Source organism: Artemia sp. Qi Xiang Cuo, chromosome 4 (assembly GCF_049724085.1).
Source record: "Artemia sp. Qi Xiang Cuo chromosome 4, ASM4972408v1, whole genome shotgun sequence".
NCBI classification, from domain to species: domain Eukaryota; kingdom Metazoa; phylum Arthropoda; class Branchiopoda; order Anostraca; family Artemiidae; genus Artemia; species Artemia sp. Qi Xiang Cuo.
This window is the reverse complement of record NC_142797.1, coordinates 28,427,791-28,451,456: the sequence shown is the minus strand read 5'-3', so window position 1 is coordinate 28,451,456 and position 23,666 is coordinate 28,427,791. Positions and strand designations below refer to the sequence as shown.

Below are 23,666 nucleotides of genomic sequence, written 5' to 3'. Positions count from 1 at the left end.
ATTTTCCAAACAGAAACAGAAAGAACCACTTACTATAAAGGCTTATAAGCCTATACTTGGGGATATTTCATAACTACTATCGGGGTTCTGGGATTGATTATATGTGATCTTAAATATTGGTATTCTATGAAACATCAAACCCTCGGGGGGAAGGATATAAGAAACCCTGTCTACACAAAACCATAATCTATCGCAAAAAAAAAGGTTATCTACAACCGCAGGCAATTCGGTTGGCACTATGATTTCATAAATAAGAAAGTAAAAGAAAAATCTATGATTGATAATGAGGCAATTTTATTACCGTGTCAGCAATAATACTTTTTACTGTAAATAAATTAGCAATTCGAGTGGTTACTGATGGAAAAAAAAGAGTTATACCACTTTTTAGTGTTGTTTTGCGAATAAATCGACTAAAAAAAAAAACTTGATGCTTTAAAGTAACTTCTAAAACTTTAACCAAATATATTTTTAAGGTAAAAATTTTTTGTTACTTAACATACTTGTGTTAGTTATTACACAATGCTAATAATATATATATATATATATATATATATATATATATATATATATATATATATATATATATATATATATATATATATATATATATATATATATATATATATATATATATATATATATATATATATATATATATATATATACTATGTTTTTATTAACTTTAAGTTTTAACTAGTGATTTAATGTTATATATAAATGTGGACTTCGAGTCAACGTATAAATATTTTTATTGTGAAACAATCTATTAGGTGATTAATAATTCTATATTAAGAGTAAAAAGAGGAGAAAGTAATTAAAAGTAATTAACTTTCGTTTAAAAAAAAAAAAAAAGAATACAGGATATGTACAAATTTTGAGTGTTTCTTTCTACTATATATGTAAAACTTTATGCTTTATATATATTCTAATGTGAATATTTATTTTATATACAGCCCTAGCTTTTTTTTGGAAATGAAATTTTTCGTAACATACTTTCGGATCCATTTTTTTTTCAATCATAATTTGACACATTCTTGGAAATAAAAAATGTTGAGGCCACTTCAAATGTATCCTGATACTAACATCTCTTACCATCAGAAACAAAACTATACTTGATCAATTGATATTTTGGAAACTATAGCAGTATTACAGGCTTTACTACAAGTTTATCAGAAAGTGAGATAAAATCAGAACTTAATTTAGGCCTAGATAACGTTCTACATAGCCCAAATGGCTTATGTTATGGAAATATGTGAAAATGCTTTGTGCTGGAAAAATATGTGAAAATTTAAAAATCAAAAATGTTATGTGTAATTTATCCAAGGTAGTTCTAAAACGAAAAATAAACGGTATATCAACCACATCACACAGATAAATTACATTATTAATGGTACTTAAATTTAAACTCAAATAATTCAAAAACTTTTCTAATATAACTTGAAATATAATTTAAGCGAAACCACTAATATTATTTTTAAGCTGCTTGGGGTCAAGTTAAAACAGAATATGCATATGAAGAAGGGTAAAAGAGTACTTTTCAGTCCTAGAGACAGAGAAAAAGAGAAACAAGGATGAATTTCAAATTGAAATCCTTCGACAAAAAAAACATGGCCTATATTGGACCAGAAACATGACCCTAAGGAAACCCATTGAGGGTAGATGCACATAATGACCCAAAGATGGCAGCATAATAGCTGTAAACAAAATTAAGTTGTTTTAAAAGTAAAATATTGAAAATTGGGATAATTTTTCTTTAAATGGGTAGTATTGTGGTAAAGCTTTCTAGTTTAGTTAATTATTAATTTAGTAAAAATATATTAAGACGCAAATACAAATACACCAAATACAAGTTTCAAAATACCACTTTTTATTAAGATAAAGATACAAATCGTGGTATGTGTAAGCTTGGAGGGAACTTGCTCAATAACCAATTTCCTGGCTAAATGCGTCAATGAACCGGAAGGACGTGGTTGGTTTTTCGTATATATGCTCAGATTTTTTAGACTGAGGACAGACTTTTTGAATAGCAGGGCGAACCTCTGCCCGTTTATTATCTTGTTAGAAATACCTTGGGATCTTGTCGGATCATTGTAAGTGTCTGTATCTTATTATATATTATTGTAGTTTCTGAGACTTGTGGTCTACTTGGGACAGCCAGTCCCAGTAGAATATCTATATCTAGAATATTATATGTAAATTGAATAAAAGTATTGTATTTTAGACAACCTCTCTACGATCTACCTTTAGCCCCTCAAATATACCCAGTCGGTACGCCTCATTAGTTCGGTCATAGCCTAAGGCACGCAACCAAAGTTTAATTACCTTAGGGCCAGAGTTTATCTCCCCTATAAAGGTAGAATAAAGGCAACAACGACTACACCATCCGAATAACATAAAATACACTTCAAAACACTTCACACTCCTCTCATAAGGTATAATTGTCTGAAAAAGCAGCCTTTTTCTTCTCTGTTAATAAAAGATGTCTTTGTTTAGAGTGTAAGAGACATAGGTCTAATTTTACCAACCTTTCCCCCCTAAATTAAAGACATTGCTTTCTAACCTTGTATATCAAAGTTAAAACCATAGTTTTCACGCTCCCCCATGAGAGTATTAAAGAAATTTTATCGAAAGAAAGGTATGGAATTAAATAATAGTACAGCTAGAAAAAGGAAAATTGGCTCTCGTTATCCCGCGAGACATTTCAAGATGTACCTAATAATATGCACTCTAAGGGGCGGTTAGCATCCCCCCCCCTTCCACATAATTTCCATGTCCTAAATATCTATATTAAGTATTAATTTTGCAAATAAATCGTCCCCCTCGTCCATACATCTTAGAATTATGCAAAGCCTGTAGCCTTAATCCTTTCCTTGTCCACCAAAAATCCCAGTGAGAGGGTTACACCCTTGTTTTGTTAATTTAGACATTACACGGGCGAAGGTTGTTTACAAAACCACCCCTCTCGCTGGAGATTACAGCCTTAATCACAAACAGTTTTGTCTAAATCGCAAGAGTGAAGATTCTATTTTGATGGTTTTAAACGCATGATGGGAATAAAGCACTTTATTGAGTAAAAGAATAACTTCAATTGAAAGAATTAATTGGTGACACATGGTGGGAGGAGGGGTGGGGGTTGTTTACACAGTGGAAAAATAGTATATTTTTGAGACAAAGTATCAAGATTTTTTTTTTCAGGGGGGGGGGGGAGGAGAGGGGTATATACCCTGAATTTGAATATATAGGGGGGGGGACTACAAAAAACTGATATTGTTTGGAAAAACCAAAGAAAATTTACTAAACAGAACTAACATTATAAATTTGTTTAGCTAAAACTTCTAAATACACAGTAATCGATGTTTGTTCCATTATGTCTTGAAACGATATGTTACTCTAACCACAAAGCGTGTTCATTATAAACAAAATCTCAAGGCTGAATTGCGATGTAAGAGAAACCTTACGTAAATCCATTGACCTAGAAATAGGTGTCAATGATCTTGTCCCGATAGACTCGCTCTTATCTGGCAATGATATAAACTCCTGTTCGGATTCAATAGGCATAGAAACATCTCTGATTGGTCTAGAAAGACACGTGATCCTGTCCCGTTAGACTCGCTCTTATCTGGCATTGATGTATACTTCCTTCCGGATTCAATAGGCATAGAAACATCAAGCATCATAACATAACCAACAAACATAACAGAACCAAGAAACAACATAACCAGCAACATAACATAACATACCATATAACATAACATTAAACCACATAACATAACATCAGTATAACATAACATCAAACAGCATAACTATCAACAAGACATAACCATGAAACAACACCAAAATAACACTCATAACCAACAAATATAACATAACCATGAAACAACATCAACATAATATAACACTCATAACCAACAAATAAAACAATCATCAAACAGGCCTAGTAAGAGACACGTGATCTTGTAGAGATAGACTGGCTATAGTCCTCTCTTTAAGTAGGTCATCTCGTACAGGCTTTTACTAAGGACATTAAATCTCGTACAGTATTCAATACTCGCTCTTATCTGGCAATGTTGTAAATCTCGTCCAGCGTCAATAGATGCATTCCTAATTTGGATGTGTTTGGGGAAATGGTGGGCGTGGAAGGGGTGTTAGTTGCCTTCCAATAACTTTCAACTATTAAAAATGGGCACTAGCCATTTCAATTTCCATTCGAATGAGCTCTTTTTGAAGTTTCTACGACAACGCATTATATAAAAACCTTATATGCCCCCTCGGCATAATTTACAACCCTTGCTCTGAGGACTGTGGAGGGTTGCCATCTTCAAAAACCTAATTTCCAGAACTTAAGACTACGTTGAATAAAATGGCTATTTCAAAGTTTCGATTAGATGTGTTTGGGGAAAAGGTGGACCTGAGAGGCGGGTTAGTTGCCTTGAAATCACTGTCGACTATTAAAAAGGGTACTAGCACTTTCAATTTCCAATCGAATGAGCCTTTTTGAAATTTCTACGACAACGCCTTTTATAAAAAAAAAACCTTATATGCTCCCAGGGCATAACTTACAACCCTTGCCCTAAGGGCTGTGGGGGACTGTCCTCCTCAAAAACATAATTTCTATCTTGAAATTAACTACGCTGAAGAAAATGTCTATTTCAAAATTTTGATTGGATACGTTTCGGGAAATGGTGGGCGTGGACGGGTTGTTAGTCGCCATCCAATCATTTTAGACTATTAAAAAGGGCACAAGCCACTCCAATTTCCAATTGAATCAGCCCTTTCTATGACAAAATCTTCGATACAAAGTGCCCTGCTCTAAAGGAAAAAATTAATAAATAATACATTGTGGCAACATCGTTCTTGTATGCTCCCGTTCTTGTATCTCAAAATTTTGATTGGATGTATTTTGGAAATTGGTGGGAGTTAGAGGGGCATTAGTCATTAGTCCAATCACTTTCAACTATTAAAAAAGGCACTAGCTTTTCAATTTCCAATTGAATGAGCCCTTTTTAAGTTTCTACGGCAACGCTTTCAATAAAAACTTTATTTGCCTACAGGGTATAACTTACAACCCTTGCCCTTAGGGCTCCTTAAAGACGTATTTTCCAAAACTTTCAACTACGTTGAATAGAATGGCTATCTAAAAATTTTGATTGGGTTTGTTTGGGGAATAGGTGGGCGTGAGAGGGGGGTTAGTTGTCCTCAGATCACTTTCGACTATTAAAAAAGGTACTAGCCCTTTGAATTTCAAATCGAAAAATCCCTTTTTCAAGTTTCTACGACAAAGATTTCAATAGAAACCTCATATGCCCCCAGGGCATAACTTAAAACCCTTGCCCTGAGGGTTGTGGGGGAGTGTCCTCCTCAAAAACATATTTTCTATCTGGAAATCAACTGCGCTGAAAAAATAGCTATCTAAAAATTATTATTGAATGTGTTTGGGGGAATGATGGGCGTGGGGTGGGCTATTTGCCTCAGATCACTTTCAACTATTAAAAAGGGCACTAGCCCTTTGAATTTCCAATCGAATGAGCCTTTTTAAGTTTCCACGACAACGCCTTATATAAAAACCTTATATACCCCCCGGGTATAACTTAAAACCCTTGCCCTGAGGGCTGTGGGGGAGTGTCCTCCTCAAAAACATATTTACTATCTGGAAATCAACAACGCAGAACAAAATGACTATCTCAAAATTTTGATTGGATGTGTTTGGGGGAATTATAGGCGTGGGGGGGAGCTTGTTGCCCTCCAATCACTTTCGACTATTAAAAACGACACTAGCCCTTTGAATTTCCAATCGAATGAGCCCTTTTTGAAGCTTCTAAGACAACGCCTTCTATAAAAAGCCTATATGCTACCCATCACATAAATTAAAAGCCTTGCCCCGAGGGTTGTGGTAGCGTGTCCTCCTCAAAAACATATTTTCTATCTTTAATCAACTACGCTGAACAAAATGGCTGTTTCAAATTTTGATTTGATGTGTTTAGGGGAATAATGGGCGTGTTGGGCGGGGGGCTAGTTGCCCTCCAATCACTTTCGAGTATTAAAAGGGAACTAGAACTCTCGATCTCCAATTGAATGAGCCCCTTTTGAAGTTTCTACGACGACCCCTTCTATATGAAGTGCCGTGCTCTAAAGGAAAAAAAATAAATGATACATTTTGCCACCATCGTTCTCATATGCCCCCAGGGCATAATTTAAAACCCTTGTCCCAAGGGTTGTGGGGGAGTTTCCCCCTCAAAAAAATATGTTCTATCTGGAAATCAACTACGATGAACAAAATGGCTATATCAAAGTTTTGATTGGATGTTTTTGGGGAAATGATGGGCGTGGGGGGGGGGGGCTAGTTGCCCTCCAGTCATTTTCGACTATTTAAAAGGGCACTAGCCACTCCAATTTCCAATAGAATGAGCTCTTTTCGTAGTTTCTACGACAACTCCTTCGATACGAAGTGCCCGAGTGTGGAGAAAAAAAATTTTGCGTCCACATCGTTCTTTACCTAGGCAGCACTATCGCGCTGCCTATGATAACTGTATATCAAAAATTAATAATAAAAAAAGAACGTTTGTATAGAAAAAATTCGACTACGCCGATATTTTCTAGCATGGATTAATGATTATTCTGCTGGGTACGAACTAAGAGAAAGAAGTAGCTACGGTATCAAGGGAGAACATGGTGAATAATTTTATGGAACAGATTCAAAATGTTCAATGAGGGAAAATTAAGAAGAGAACTTATTCTTTTCTTCACTTCTTTGAGAAGACTCAGAATTAAAGTAAGGCTTTTTCTCTTCATGGGGAAAATTCCAAATCAAAGTATAACTTTTTTCTATCTTCGACGGAAAAATTGAGAACAGAACAGAACTGAAATTTTTTTCTGTTCATTGAGAAAATTCAGACTTGAAGTGTAAGTTTTTTAAGGTTTTTTCTCATCTTCAAGAAAATTCAGAAAAGAACTTGAACTTTTCTTCACTTCTTCGAGAAAACTCAGAATTAAAGTGGAACTTTTTCTGTTCTTTAAGAAAATTAAGAATAAAACTTGAACTTTTCTTTACTTTTTAGAGAACACTCAGAATTAAAAGTGGAACTTTTTCTCTCGTACAAGAAATTTCAGGAGAGAAGTTGAACATTTTTTCACTTCTATGAGAAAACTCAGAATTAAAGTGGAACTTTTATTTCTCTTTTTGGGGGAAACTGCATAAGAGAATCTGAACTTTTCTTCACTTCTTTGAGAAAATTAAAAATTAAATTGGAGCTTTTTCTCTTCTTGGCGAAAAATTCAGAATCGAAGTATGACAATTTCCATTTGCTACGGAAAGAATTTTTAGAAACGAAATTTAAATTTTTTTTCATCTTTGAGAAAATTTAGAACAGAAGTGGAACTTTTTCTCTTCTTTGGAAAAATTTTGAATTGAAGTGTAACTTTTTATTCTTCATTGGGAAATTTCAAAAGAGAAATTGAACTTTTTGTCACTTCTTTTGAGAAAACTCAGAATTAAAGTGGAATGTTTTCTCTTCTTTGGAAAAAATTCAGAAGAGAATTCCAACTTTCTTCACTTTTTTGAGAAAACTCACAATTAAAGTAGAACTTTTTCTCTTCTTGGGAAAAAACTCACAATCGACGTATAGCTTTGTCTATCTTTTACGGAAAAATTTAGAACAGAGCTTGAATTTTGTTTTCTCTTCTTTGATAAAATTCAGAACTGAAGTAGAACTTTTTCTCTTCTTTGGAAAAATTAAGAATTAAACTATAAATTTTTTTTCTTCTTTGAGAAAATCTAAAAGAACCACTTTTCTTCACTTCTTACAGAAAAATCAGAACTAAAGTGGAACTTTTACTCTTCTTTGTTAAAGATTCAGAAGATAACTTGAACTTTTATTCCCTTCTTTAAGAAAATTCAGAGTTAAATTAGAATTTTTTCTCTTGTTTAGGAAAATTCAGAATAGAAGTGGAAAAGAGATTTTTTCTCTTAGGAAAAAGTTAGGATTGAACTGTAACTTTTTTCTCTTCATTGAAAAAATTCAGAAAAAGAACTTGAACTTTTCTTCACTTTTTGAGAAAAAAAATAAAAGTGGAACTTTTTCTCTTTTTGGGAATAATTCAGAAGAGAACTCGAACTTTCTTCACTTCTTTGAGGAAACTAAGAATTAAATTGGAACTTTTCTATTGTTAGGGAAAATTTAGAATAGCAGTATAACTAATTCTATTTTCTATGGAAAAATTTAGAAACGACCTTGAAATTTTTCTCGTCTTTGAGAAAATTCAGAACTGAAGTGGAACTTTTTCTCTTCTTTGGAAAACTTTGGAATTGAACCGTAACTTTTTTCTGCTCACTGAAACGATTCAGAAGAGAACTTGAACTTTTCTTCACTTCTTTTGAGGAAACTTAGAATTAAAATGGTACATTTTCTGTTCTTTTGGGAAAAATTTAGAAGAGAACTCGAACTTTTTTCACTTCTTTAAGAAAATTCAGAACTGAAGTGGAACTTTTTCTCTTCTTGGGGAAAAAGTCAGAATTGAAATATAACTTTTTCTATCTTTTATGGAAAAATTCAGAACAAAACTTGAAATTTTTCCTCTTCTATAAGAAAATTTAGAACTGCAGTGGAACTTCTTTCTCGTCTTTGGAAAAATTTACAATTGAAGTGTAACTTTTGTTCTCTTGTTTGAGAAAATTCAGAAGAGAACTTCTTTTAGAAAATTCAGAATGTAAGTGAACCTAACATTCGAGTTTATCAAAAATTCAAATAACATTAATAAAATGAGATGTATTTTAAACGTGGATGTTCTTATTTCTGAAAAGTAAAACCAAAATTTACTAAACAATTAAATAATATTGATAAAATCTGATTTATTTTCAAAATATATCTTCATGTCTCAATACATCTTCGTGTTTCAAACGGTATCCTTGAGCTAAATATCTTATGTAACTTCTCAGAGTTCAAAACAAGCTGTTAAGTACTTTTGAATCAGTTATAAACTTCTGAATCAGTAAAAATGTTTGGGACTTGTTCCATTTCCGTCGTACTACCCCCCGTAACATTCCTTAAAATATATTTGACTTTATTAAGTGCATTCTAATGTTTTAAAAAACTTCTTTCAAATTCAGAAAATTGTGCCTTCATGTTTGAAGCGGCATCCTTGTCCTAAATATCGCCAGTAACTTCTTAGAGTTCAAAATAAGCCAGTTAAGCAATTGTGAATTAGTTATACACTTCTGGAACAGCTAAAAATGTTTTGGACACGTATTTCCTTCATAGTACCCCGTCGTAACATTGCTTAAATTTCATTCGACCTTGTCATGTTCATTAGAATGTTTTAAAAAGCTAATTTCAGTTTTCAGTAAAATGTGTCTTCGTGTTTCAAACGAAATAGCACTGAAGCCCATATCTCTAGTAACTTCTTAGATTTCAAAATAAGCCAGGTAAGCAATTTTGAATTAGTCATAAACTTTTGGAACAGTTAAAAATGTTTGAGACATCTATCATTTCCTTCAACGTATCCCGATAACAATGCTCAAAATTTATTCGACTTTATTAATTTCACTAGAATGTTTTAAGAAGCTTATTTCAGTTTTCAGAAAAATGTATCTTCATCCCTCAAACGGTTTCCTTGAACTAAAACCCATATCTCCAGCAACTTTTCAGAGTTCAAAACAATCCAGTTAAGTAATTTTGAATTAGTTATACACTTTGGAACAGTTAAAATTGTTCGAGACTTGTATAATTTCCTTCATAGTACCCCTGGAACATTGCTTAAAATTTATTTGACTTAATTAAGTTCGTAAGAATGTTATAAAAAGCTAATTTAAGTTTTCAGAAAAATGTGTCTTCATGTTTCAAACGATATCCTAGCGCTAAAACCCATATCTCCAGTAATTTCTCAGGGTTCAAAATAAGCCATTTATGAGCCATTACTTTTACTTACTTACTTAAGTCCCATCCATCCTCATGAGACGTCTTGGGGCCACTCCTTTCAAAGAAATCTGATGAACTAGGGCTCGATATGCTGTTCTGTCAAATGCGGTTCGGGATAGTTGGGCAATGCGTTGTCGGTCTAAGTTTTCGATCCACCTTTTGCGCGGTCTTCCCCGTGGTCTAAGTTCTTCAGTTGTCCCTTCAAGCTCGGTCTTGGGTAGGCGTTCGGGATTCATTCGTTTTACGTTGCCGAACCAGAGCAGCTGCTGTTTTCGAATTTTGTTCCGGATAGTGTCTTGCGACTTCACCCTTCTTCGGACTTCTTTGTTTGTGATATGGTCAGTATATCTGATCTTGGCTATCCGGCGCAGACATCTCATTTCGAATGCAAAGAGGTTGCACTCGTTTTCTGCTTTTAATGTCCAGGTTTTACACCCATACAGAGCAATGAGTATGATCAGACTGTTGAATAGATGCACTTTCAGATGGCTCGAAAGGTGGTTAGATTTCCAGATTTTTGATAGTCTTTTGCAGCTAGCGCTAGCAAGACCGAGGTGGCGTTTAATGTCGACAGTGTGGCAGTTGTCAGCTGTTAAGAGACTGCCGAGGTAAAGGAATTGATCGACTCTTTCGACTTGTTTGCCGTCTATTACTATCGAGGGGGGTTTGTTATCTCTATTCGTGATGTAACATGATTTTGGTCTTGTTTATGTTAATCTGCATACCAAATGGCTTTGTTGTTTTGGAGATACAGTCAGCCTATCTCTAGAGTTTTTGGGTGGTAGTGGACATCCGGAAGATATCATGCATATATGCTAGTTTGTCAATTAAGATTCCTCCCATTCTTACTCCATATTCGACGGGTATCAGGGAGAGAATGGCATGCAGAAACAGGTTAAAGCAGTGTGGCGAGAGGATTCATCCTTGCAGGACCCCGGAAGTTGTTGGGAATTCACCAGAGAGCCCATCAGTGGTCAGTATTTGACTTTTAAATTGGTTGTACATATCCTCCGTGGTTTTGACTATTTCATCTGGGACACAGTAGTGTCCTAGAATATGCCACAAGCCTTCCCCCATATTAGGTCAAAGTCAATAAAGAGCTGATAGAGGTCTCTGTTAAACTTGATGAGCCGTTCGATCCTCTGACGCACAGTAAAGATTTGGTTAATAGTTGATCGTCCCGATCGAAAGCTCGCTTGATATTCGCCAAGAACAGAGATGGTGATTGCTTGAATTCTGCGAAGCAGGATCCCAGTCAGGATTCTCGTTTTGGTGGCTTGTGAGGCTAATGGCCGGTAGTTGTCATATTCTTTCCTTGAGCCTTTTTTGTGTATTGGGGCTGTTGATGCTTTGCCCCACTACTATGGGACGTTTCCATTGGACCAGGTGGCTGACAAAGGACTTTGGGTTAGTTTGACTACGTCTTCCGAACCATCATTTATCCGTTCAGCAGTAATACCGTCTGGCCCCGGAGCTTTGCCTCGCTTTATAGATTCTATAGCCGCTTTGGTCTCGCTTCTAAGCGGAGGTGGAGAGAGGTCTCGATCTATCATTGGGAAGGATTTTAGGACATTTGAATCGGTCATTACTTTAGGATTCAGTTTCTCCTCAAAATATTCCTTTCCTCGTTCGAGCTTCATCTTGGTATTACTGATGTCGTTCCCCTGTATGTCTAGGATTACGAAAGTTGAGGGATCTTTTTTGGATGCTAGCTTGCTGACTGTTTTGAAGAGGTTTCGGCTGTTGCCTCTCTTGAACTGGGTTTCACAATCCTTGCACTTTTCGACGATATGCCTGCGGAATACCTTCCTCATTTCACGCTCAACTTTCCGTTTGAGATGTTTGTAGGTGTCTCGGCTGCTTCAGTCAGATTTATTGTTATGTAGGCGTTTCTGGTCGCAAAATCGAATTATTTCTTCAGTGATCCAAGGCTTTTCAACTTTGGCTTTTCTACCAAGGATGTCGCTTGCAGTCTCGAGGATTGCAAAGGTGGAATGTTCAGCCAAGCGATCAATCATTTCGGGAGTTGCGAGTGGATTGGATGTACTCAGGATGTCACGAAATTTTGTAGACAGGGTAGAGTTATACGTGGCTTTTTTGGTGGGGTCTTGGAGGAGTTCCGTTCGGAATCTTGGAATTTTTGTGGTTTTTGGGAGACGTTTTAACCTCAACTTGATTTTGGACATCAGGAGCGTGTGGCCCGAGTCAAAATGTTCACCGGGTAGTGAGACAGTGTCCATTACAGATGACTTCCAACGTTTGGATATCAGGACGTAGTCGATCATATTTTCCGTGACTCCGTCAGGGGATCTCCATGTTACCTTTCGGCGGTGTCCGTGCTTAAAAGCGGTATTGGTGATGTAGAGTTCACTCTCCCTGCAGAAGTCAATAAGCCGTTCTCCCCTTGCAATGAGACGGCCATGCTCGTGTGGGCCCATGATATCTTTTTGACCAGCATGGCAACTGCCAACTATCACATTAAAGTCACCCAACACGATAAGTATATCATTTTTGGGGATCTGGTCAGTGACGCTTTGTAGCTGAAAGTAGAATTGGTCGCACTCCTCTTCACTACGCGCTGAATCCGGGTCATATATCTGGACGACTGAGAGATTTTTATGGGCCCTTTCAGGTGGATGGTCGCTATTCTCTCCGATACAGGAGTGAAAGTCATTAGTGACCTTTTGGCGGCCGGAGAGAGGATGAAGCCAACATCCTGCCGATGGACACCATTAGAACGTCCCGACAGTAGGAAAATGGTTCCAAGGATGTTTTCTTCTCCTTTTCGAGGAAGGTGCGTCTCAGACATACCGACTATATCCCACTTGTATCTATCAATCTCTTTCAACACCAGATACATTTTGCCAGGTTTAGCTAAAGTCCGGGTATTTAGTGTACCAATATTGAGAGTGTTTTTCGCCGATATTAATCTCTCATCCCGTCTGGGAGTCGTCCTAGGCCTATGGTCGTCGGCTTCCCCGTACACGGTAGCAAATTCATCATCGGTCTTAGTCCTTATCATCATCAAATCACAAGGGTCGTCAGCTTCCCCGGACGCGGTAGCACTTCTACTTTGATCTTTTGAACCTTTGTTCATATTTTGAAAAGATATGGTTTCTTGGCTGATTCATTGACGGCAGCAAGCCACTCCTCTCCGTCAACTTGCAGAAGCCGTTGTCCAATTTTAGATCTTCCGCCCTTTTGCAGTTGTCCTCCTGGAGAGGATCCTCCCACGATGGTATCCTGCAGTACCACACAATTTAACCCATTGCTGGAAGAAACTTCGTAACTAGCGGGACGTGTCCACACGCCGGTGGGCCATGCTCAGTGTGCATCAGGGGGGCCTTCATCCTCCTCCGCCTGTATTTATGACCCCCAGGTGAGGGTAACCCAGTTTCAATTATGGACCCCCAGGGGCTAGGTCCCCCATTGGTCCGCACCTCCCTTTATGGAGGTATCCAACATATCTGTAGGATGTTCCCCTATCCGCCACCTGGGGACGCGCTGAGTGGCCTGGATAGGCCCCTTCTGAGAAGGTGTTCTCAGAAATGATACAGGACTTGTATCATTTCCTTCATAGTATCCCCATAACAGTGCTTAAAATTTATTTGACTTGATTAATTTCAATGCTAGATGATCCGTTGGAGAAAAGGATTATTAAAAAAAAAATTACTCATAGCAGTGCTTTTACTCATCTCATAGCAGTGCTTACACTCATCTCTGCGCTTTTTTCTACTCATGCGCTGTCCAGTAAATTCTCCGTTTTCAAGAAGAACGGTAAATCACATTTAAATTGAATTATAAAAATTCCAGAGAAAATAATTTTTTTACTTACCCCGTGCATTAAAGATTCTTATTCAGTTAAGAATAGTTTCCATAGTACGTTTCTAACTCCCCTCGGAGAGAAAGTTACTTGTAGATATTTGGAATACAGATAAAATGCGAGCACTAGATATGATGCCAGAGTTAAATGAGTTATCCCATGTCAATCTGTTTTGCTATTAATTGTGATAACGAGAAATAATTAACCCTTTTGAAAGGGAGTACATCTGTAAAATAATAATTGTCAAAATATAATACTTTAGTAACTAAATTATGGAAAGTACAAGAAAAAGAATTATGAAAAGCAGGCCGTCCAGAACGCATTTGGTACTTCAGCATTATGCCAACCACAGCCTAGAAGTCAAGCTATGTCAATCGACTTTTGAAAGGATGAAAATATTCTAATGATATTCTAACATTTATATCACGTGCGTGGGAGTAGCCATTCCCTCAGACATACCTTTAGTTGGTAAGTAATTTTAACCCTTTTCTGATTTCGTTCTATCCGAATAAAACAATTCTTATTATACTCATCTAGTTTTATCCGAATATTCCAATCCTTAATTAAGATCATTATTGACGGGTCCAAAATAGTTGTTACTCAAATTATTCCCATTCTATTGAGGTGCTGTTTTTACATTGCGGTGTTGCATTATATTCCTTTCTATAAAGTATGTCAATGTCCGTGCATGGAAAATGGGATAATTTCCTTAAGAAATAATTTAATGGTCGCCCAGCGTCACAGGCTGTTTTTAGATCTAGTTTCTTACATGAGTAGATTTATTATCGTCATAGGCTATTTTTAGATCTATCCTTGGATGCCGATATCAATAGATACATCAAAAGAATCAACTTATTATGCTGAGTCCAAATATATAAGATTCATCAAGTTTAGTGTTACCCATCAAAAATTTCGAGCCTGAGAGAATGCACCTGATTTTTGAAATAGGGGAGAAACGTCCCAAAAATTCAAGAAATCTGGATGAAAATCCAACTATCGGATTCAGCGTACCAGAGAACCCTATTGTAGAAGTTTCAAGCTCCTATAAACAAAAGTGTGGAATTTTGCTATTTTTGCCGGAAGAATGATCACGGATGTGTATTTATTTGTTGTTATCCCCAGGGGTGACCGCATCAAAATATTAGTCCTAGAATATCGGGAGAGGGTGCATTGGAAGTGAAATTAATAGTTAAAGAGCCTTTTTAAGTGACCAAACAGACTAGAGGGCAACTAGCCCCCCTCATATGCCCCTTTTTCCCCAACGTTTTCTGATCAAAATTTTTAGATAGCCATTGTTTTCAGTATAGTTTTGTTCAGTAACTATGTCTTTAGGGGTAAAATGATCTCCCACAGTACGTGAGCAAAGGCCTGTAAGTTATGAAATTTGCCCATTGTTCACGTATAATACTTTTTATTGGAAGAATACACATATTTTCGGGGGGAGATGAGGGTTGTGCTTAAAGCAGATTTCCATAATGAAAATCATCCTTGGGAGGGGAAACTCCAGGGGGTGAATTTTCCAGGGGAAACCTTATACTGCGGTATTTGACAAAATTCCTATACGAAGTTCCTTTTAATTCTCTCAAATTCTCTTTGCCAACTCATTTTGTATGTGGAGATGTGACGGCGGAATTATCCGGGGCTATTTTCCGTTTGTTTTGATTTCCGGGAAAAATTTCCACGGAAGGCGGCATTTCCAGAGTGATCGAGAAATTAATTAGAAATTAAAGTCTTTTTCAAATGAAAGTACGCTAAGGAGAGTTTTTCAGGCTGAATCGTCTGCAAGAAACTATAGGGAGGGGGGGGGGGGTGTTTTCAGTGAGGATGGAATTGTTTGGAGGATATTAGACAGGGGGATAAACTTTAAGTTGGATGAAATTTTCACGGAGGAGTTTTCCGTGAGGGGCGGGGGTAAGTTTGAAACGATCAGAAATCAAACAAAAAAACAAGTTTTTTGAATGAAAGTAAGGAGCAACATTAATGCTCAAAAAGAACAGAAATTATTCTGTATACAAAGGGTTGCCCCCTCCTCAATACCTTGTTCTTTACGATAAACGGCTGCTGAAACACAGGGGCCGTGTAATTAGAATAAGAATCTTTTTTAAAAGTGCTGACAGCCTTAGCGTAAAAAGCAAGGTATTTAGGAGGGGACAACCCTTCATACACGGAATTATTTCTGTTCGTTTTGAGCTTTAATGTTGTTCCTTACTTTCTTTTTTTTCCTTTTTTTTTACTTAATTATGGTTAAGATGAAAATAAATAAAACATATTACTGCATAATCGAGTTTCAGTGAATTATTTTTTTTATTTGGCAGTTTTTTTTTCAGAATGGGTTTAATGGTTGTCACTTAAATTGAATGGTTGGGAGAGTATACAAGAAGAGGAACTTTAAAACTCTAGTTAAGTTTTCCAGATAATGGAGATCATAATGGTATCTTTTTTATACTCCTCAGTCTTTCAACTCCAGACACGATACTAAAAGAGCCAATTAGAAAACCAAATGATGATTTATTATAGCGTTTCTCAAATCAAATTTAGGAAAACACGTTCATTGATCAAGAGCTTTGAAAAAGGGAATTAACAATGAACGTAGAAACTAATTCTACGGTGTTGCAGTAGCTTGCAATTTCTCAAAAGATTATTAATGGAGCTTACTAAGAGGGCTTGGATGGGGAATATATTAGAAGGAAATTATAACCATCTTATAAAGAGTTTTGATCATGGATACTTTGATAGCACTCTTTTTATGCTTACCACCCTTTCTTTTTTTTTTTAAATGGCACCAAGAGATGGCACTTCTGGTATCAAAGGGTACTTACAAAATGTGTTATCAAGACAAATATATAAAAAAAAGAAGTTTAAACACGATCAATAGCCTACAAATAAGCTGTTAAACATCTCTCTACATTGTCGGAGTAGCCTACTAGCCCTGCTAGAATAAAAAAGAAAAAAGGAGAGACATCAGTGTTTATGATGTTTTTGATCGTTTTTATTTTAATTGTGCACTTTAAATTTCAATTTAAGGTCAATTTCGAGAAGTATCAATACCTCGTTTGGAATACCGATAAATAATATTTTCATAATAAACTAGTAAGAATCTAATACTAATAAGAATCTAAACTAATAAGAATTTACTAATAAGAATCACCGAAATATTAGCTACTAAACCTGAATCAGCTTTAACTGGCAACTGTACCCTACTAGACAGTTTTTTTTTCTTCAAAAAAGAGTTCGTGGTAACAAACCATAATAAGTATGAAGAGACTTGGGCTAATAGGGACAAAAACTCTAATTTAGGGAGTTTTTATATAAATTAAAAATGGGCTTTGATGCCTGTTTCAAATGTATAAAATTTATTAAGCTTAAAGTTACTCGTCAAAAGCTACAATTCTCAGGAAAGTTGCCTGATTTTCAAAAAAATAGGAAAATACTCCCAAATGGTGAGCAAGTCTGACGAAAATCATGTTATCTAATTCAGCATATCAGAGAACTCCACTGCAGATATTTCAAGCTTCTGTCTATAGAAATGTGGAACTTTGCTATTTTTTGCAAGCAGTTCGTGGTAACAAACTGTAAGTAAGGAGCAATGCAGCTAAATAGTAACCGAAACTATAAGAAACAGAGTCTTTATAACAATGATTGCATCAGAAAAATAAATTTTTAATTATTTTTCCAAATATATAAAATTCATTAAGTTTAATGTTACCCATCTAAAGTTACGAGCCTGAAAAAATTTGGGAATTAGTTTTAAAAAGGGCAAATAACCCCCAAAACATCAATTAGTCATAATGAAATTCGTACCATCAGATTCAGCATATCAGAGATGCCTGCTCTAGAAGTTTCATGCTCCTGTATAAAATGTGGAATTTTGTATTTTTGCCAGATGCAATATCTGGGATCCGTGTTTATTTATTTTTGTTGTTTCATTTTCTTTTTCCAGGGGTGATCGTATTGAACCCGTTATCCTAGAATATCAGGAGAGGGCTCATTTGATCGAAAATCGAAAGTTCTAGTATCCTTTTGAAATGACCAAAAGTATTGGAGGGGAACTAACCCCCCTCTCATGCCCTTTTTCCCAAAATCGTTCGATCAATATTTTGAAATAGCCATTTTGTTCAGCATAGTCAAAATTTTTAATAACCATGTCTTTGAGGCTGACAACCTCAGCCCCCAGGGGAAGCGCTGCAAGTTATGAGCTTTGCCCATTGTTTACTTATAGTATTGACTATTGGGAAGTATACACATTTATTTTCGGGAGGGGGAAGGGAAGGGGCTCTAGAGGTCCGAGTGTTTACGTATAAGGATGTTTCCATGGAAAAAATTTTCGTAGGGGAAGAGAATTTCCCATGGAGGGGGAGCCGGATTTCCCGGCATTATTTGAAAATGACCATAATTTGAATAAGAAAAACAAGTTTTTTCAGCTGAAACTAAGGAGTAACATTAAAACTTAAAATGAACAGAAATTATTACGCATATGAAAGCGGCTTGCCCCTCCTCAATATTTCGTTTTTTACGCTAATTTGTTTCTATAACTTTTAACAAGGCTTATTATTCCAATTAAACGGCCCTAGTCTTTCAGGAGACATTCTTAAATAATTTGAACAGGAAGTGAAACTTTAGCATAAGGACCGAGGTATTGAGGAGGAAAACCCCCCTTATACGGGTGATAATTTCTGTTCGCTTTAAGCCTTAATGTTGCTCCTTACTTTCAATTGAAAAAAAAATTGTGTTTTTATCTTATCCAGAAGAAAGGTCATGGATGTATTTTTTTCGTTGTGGGAGATCTTATCGAACCAATGGTTCTAGAAGATCAAGAGAGGGCTCATTTTGAGCAGAAATTGAAAGTTCAGTTGCCTATATAAGTAGGCAAAAAGATTGTTCCATGAGAGTGGCGTTTTTTGTCATTTTGTTAAACCAAATAAATATTTGCCCCAAAGATAGTCAAATTCTTGGACAAAATTTTGCAATGAACTTTAGTAAAAGTTTTGCTATAGATCTATAAAAGTTTCTATTATAAAATTGCTACTTTTGCTGATTCAGGAAATGTAATGATTGCCCCTCTTTTTTCAATTTTTGCCTCCACTACTAGCAGGGCACTTGAACATCATATAGAGCTGATTATAGGTCTCATTTTAGAGAAAATTACTATTTCTAGTGCCTTTTGTAAGCAAAAACAAAAATGTTATTGGAATAATATTTGTAATGACGATGATTGCAAAAGGCACTAGGTATAGCAATTTCTTTTTTAGGCTTTATTTATTTATTCACAGTAACCTCTGTTCGTTTTAAGTTGTATTTATTATATGACTTGAGTTTTTCTCTGCCTGGGCTTTAGTTACTCTTCTTGGCCTTGTCGTTTTTCTTGAAAAACATTTTTTTGAAATATTTTTAAGATAAACTGATGGTTTTTTCATTGGCATGCTTTTCGAGTTAATTATAGGAAAATTTTTGAAAAATTTTCTCAGTTTATCTACCTTAGAATTAAATGTTAGATTGTGTTTTTTAATTTTTGGCAAAATTATATATTCAGTAAAATAACCGATCATCTGCAGTTTTCTTTATTAATACTTTAATGGTATTGTAACTATGAATTCTATTGACTATGGAAGGGAATTTAATCATATGGATTGAAGATATTTGCAATAAGTCCTTTTTCAACATTATATAGCCATTAGTTCGATACAACCACCCTTGACAAAAAAAAATATCATACATTAGAATAGATTTAAACTTTTGTAGATTCGGACTTTTGTAGATATGGACTTTATTTGATTCTTGGATATTGTGAATTCGATGAAATAAGCTCAGAAAACTTTTATCATGAGGGGGGTGAGGTCCAAATGTAAAAAAATGTATTTTATGTTAGACGATTTCAATTTTGCTAGTTCAATTGTTCCTTTTTCTCAAAAGTGTTAGAAATAAGCCTCAAGAGGAATATTCTCCAGTCGTCATCTGTTCGCAAGAATGAATTAAAGACTTAGATCCTGCAGCTAAACGTAACGTATAAGAGTACTTACTATAGTCCAATGTAAGACAAAAATGTAGAAGACTTCCAAAAACTAGAGTCCTTATTGTAGATATCATTTTCGTTCCTCTAATAAAACTACTGAAACCAAATCGAAAAGAGAAGAATTTTCGAGAAGGTTGAACATTAAATATTTACTTCCTTTTCTATTTATTTTTTCAGAACATTCTCCATAATTAATAAGAACTGTAATCTTCGTTCTGAGTTAGGTCACGCGAAAGAAAAAATCAATTTTGTATGATTTATGTGGTTTATTATAGACCATTACTGGTCTATATTACCTACAGGCTGGGGAAATTATTGACCCCTGGGTTGCCTTTGCCTTTTTAAAGAACCAACAGTAAATTGAGCTTTACTAAGAAGCGATCGTCTGGAAAATTCTTTCGCGCCACAATAGAAGTCAATTCAAACATTTACTGTGTTGATACATTTTCCATATTGCCAATTTTGTCATATTGCTTTCAACCCATTTGATTGGACACTTCAGGTGAAAATTCCAAGCCCAAATAATCTCGAGTGCCGACAAATGTTCACTTGTTACTTGTCACGCTTCTTGATTTCAAACATATCGTTTCATCCAATCTTTTTTAAATTCAATTTCAATTTAATAACAGGGCTCATTTAAAATAAATAAATAAGATACGAAAAAACAATAGAACAAAGCAATTAATTCTCCTTAAGCTTTTGCATGCTTAGAGTAGCCCCTTAAACGAAAATTTAAAAAAGGGAAGAAAAGGAAGAAAGAGAAAAAAACACAGAAAACAAAATCTGTACTTGCACTACTCCTGGTCACAACAACTCATTCCACCTTCCAACACACTAAAAAAGAATCCTGTTTCTATCAAAAAAAAAATTAAACAATTTTTTGTGAGAACTTCAGAGTGAATGAAACTCAGTTTAACTATTCTTCAAAACTCAGGCAGCCGGAGACAAACTGTTCTAAGATATATATGGAAATCACACATATGTGCCAACTATTACAAAAATTCGGAAAAATTATTCCAAACATCTGGCCCAAGAAATTTAAAATAAATTTCTAGTTCTAACAACTTGCGGCGTCCTCACATTATTAGCATACCATGTATGATTATTGTGTATTTCTTCCCCAGAAGCAAATCAATTGAGGAAACACTTTCCTAGACCTGACAGAGGGATACTATTTAACTCCACATATTGAGATCTAACTGATGTTCCTTGATCTCTTATCAACACTTATCTCTAATCAACACTCAGAGTGCCATTTTCTGCATCACACGTAATTGCTTCAAGTGAGCTGAAAACGTACTAGACATATACTCACAAAATATACCAAATGTGGATGGACTAAAGAGAACAAAATTATTCTCATCACGTGATTCGGAATAAATTCTTTAGCTTTCTCATAATTCCAACATTTTTTACAATCTTACTATTAATAAGAGGTATATGATATTTAAAACTAAGGAATTCATCAACAATAACACCAAGATATCTGATATTATTGGTGGACTTGACTACGTAATTATCTATTTGTATATCAGTGATTCAAAAGTAATAATTCGAAGACCTACCATGAATTAGAAAGCCTGATTTATTATGATTTAATTAAATTTTGTTTCCTTGATCCTCGTATCTATGTATAGCATACTTTTTTTCATTATTTCTATTAAATGAGCTGAAGTCTTTGAAGCCACAGTAAAATAGGTATCATCAGCAAAACCGGGAAGGATAACATTAGCATTAGTAGATAAACATCGAGCATTATTTATCAAACTCATTACAGAAAAGCTCAACTCTATGATATATACTAGGAATAAAACTAGGCCTAAGAAAGAACCCTGAGGCACAACAAATTAGACTACTCTTTCACTTGGCGTAGCATCAGACAATTCCACACACTGTGTCCTACCACTCAAAAAGGATTCAAATGGCTCCAATGACTTTCCTCTTATTCCGTAATTTTCTAGCTTCCACAATAAAATTACATGGTCAACAGTGTCAAACGCTTTAACCTTGACTTTTTTTTTACTTTGATTTTTAAAATTTCAAAGTAAATAGATGCCAATTTAAAACCCTTCTCCAGAGCATCATTTAAAAACGTAGTCAACATTAAAGCTGCCTTATCCGTAGACATCCCTTTACGAAAACCAAATTGATTAGGATAAAAACTATCTATTCTCCGAAAATTCGGATACTCTAATGTTTATACGTTTCTCTAATAACCTCGATATAGCAGAAAGGAGAGACATCGGACTACAATTGCTTATGTTATTCTTTTCCCCTCCTTTAAATAAAGGGATTACCCTAGCATCTTTAAGGAATTCAGGATCTATACCATTTTTAAAACTTTAATTATTATGTACAAAATTTCGTGCGATATGACAGAAAAAGTTACCTTAAATACCTTCACTGACATAAAATCGGACTCTGCAGCATGTTTTTTTTTACCAAATTATTTAATCCTTTTTAGTAGCCGGTCGTAAATACATCGATACATCACTACTTTCAGGTAAAAATTGGGTGAAATAACAATCACTCAGATGTTGTCCAGCTGACGATGCTAACCTACCTCCGATACTAGAAAAATGGTCTCACATTCTTTCAGCTGTTTGATGAACATTTTCATCATAATCGAAAATAAAAATATCATCATGATTATTCGGATTAACCACAGATTTGATAACTTTCCAAATCTTACCAGGGTTATGGGTTGCCAAAACTCTTAAAGACAAAAGTGTCCAAATCAGCCAAAAAGGGACACTTTTAGTGTCCCTATAGAAAATTAGCCAAATACAGGGTTTCCACTATAAATTTTTAAAACCTGTGAAAAAAGGGCCAAAAAACCTGTGAAATTCGTCCTTCTTAGTTCTGCTTCCCAGCTGTTTGTTACCTGCATGAGTTCTTCAGGTATTTCCAGCTTTGACATTTACACTACCTATAAATTAAGTTTAGTGCTTGTTCAATTAGAAGAGATGGCTGAAAAAAATCGTCATGAGAATGGCAACAGAGCGAAACCGCTACCTATCTTAGTCGAAAAGAAAAGAACCAACCATAGAGATTCATTTTACTTCGGCATTTTCATAAGTTATGCGAAAAAGATACGATTCTTTGATCTTCGGCAGCTATTAAGGATCTTTGGGTGCGACAAGGTCCGAACGGCTATTGCAACGAAATGTCTATTTTGACCTACTTGGCTTTAAAGTTAAACAAAAGACGTCGTCCATCTTAACCACTCAGCCAACTGGTTGGTCAAGTGGTTAAAATCGTTTAACAACTCCTCTATCTTGCCATTTTCTGAACATTTAGAAGTAGCCCTGAGCAAAAATGACTTTTTTCGAGAACAAAAAAAATGAAAAGATAAGGCCGATTGAAATAAATTTGCTTGAGTTATACTCGATAGAAACTGGTGACCAGCGTTTGACAAAAAATGACAGCTAGAAGTATAGAATATAAAACAGAAACATTCGCTAACGTCTATAAATAAAATTGAGCCGCAACACTGCTTGTCTGCGAAACTCCTTTCTTTCTATGACAGCAGCGTAATAATAGCCATGTGCACAAGGCTACACGCCAGAGGGATTTACGCGGAGCGCACCAGCAGGGAATGGCCATTCACTTCTTCTTTCCAGCCTTCTCAGCGGCCTTTGTGACTTTGCCACCAGCAGTAGATGGGTCCTTGAAGTTGACTGACATGATGACAAACGTCAACCGTCAGATAGAAGAAAAAGATGGATTCGATAGCTCTAGCATACAACATTGGTTAAGACTTTAGGTCCTATTCCTATTCGGTTGATAAATAGTGTTACGAAAGGGCGCAAAAACATCAAAGAAAAATCCCTAAGACGTTACCGAAGCTTAAAAGTAAAGTACAAATTAAAAGCAGTCGTATTTATAAAAAAAAAGAAACAAATAAAGACATTTGGTTTTT

General features: G+C 35.4%; 2 protein-coding genes across 2 annotated transcripts in view; both read right to left on the bottom strand.

Annotated features, from left to right (window-relative positions):
• LOC148952962 (ionotropic receptor 25a-like) overlaps positions 1-20,594 on the bottom strand; it is a 663,783-nt gene extending 643,189 nt beyond the window's left edge. The window contains exon 1 of the mRNA XM_089088207.1: positions 20,534-20,594. The gene's annotated coding sequence lies outside the window, so the exon portion shown is untranslated. The remainder of the gene's footprint in view (positions 1-20,533) is intronic.
• On the bottom strand, positions 11,774-12,349 carry LOC148952963 (uncharacterized). The gene has a single exon (XM_089087838.1). It carries the CDS (start codon positions 12,347-12,349, stop codon positions 11,774-11,776), a length of 576 nt encoding a protein of 191 aa, XP_088943964.1.
• Positions 20,595-23,666: the final 3,072 nt, after the last annotated feature.

Excerpts from the sequence above, each read along its gene's own strand:
- LOC148952963 (XM_089087838.1), bottom strand. The coding sequence starts at position 12,349 with ATGGGCCCACACGAGCATGGCCGTCTCATTGCAAGGGGAGAACGGCTT.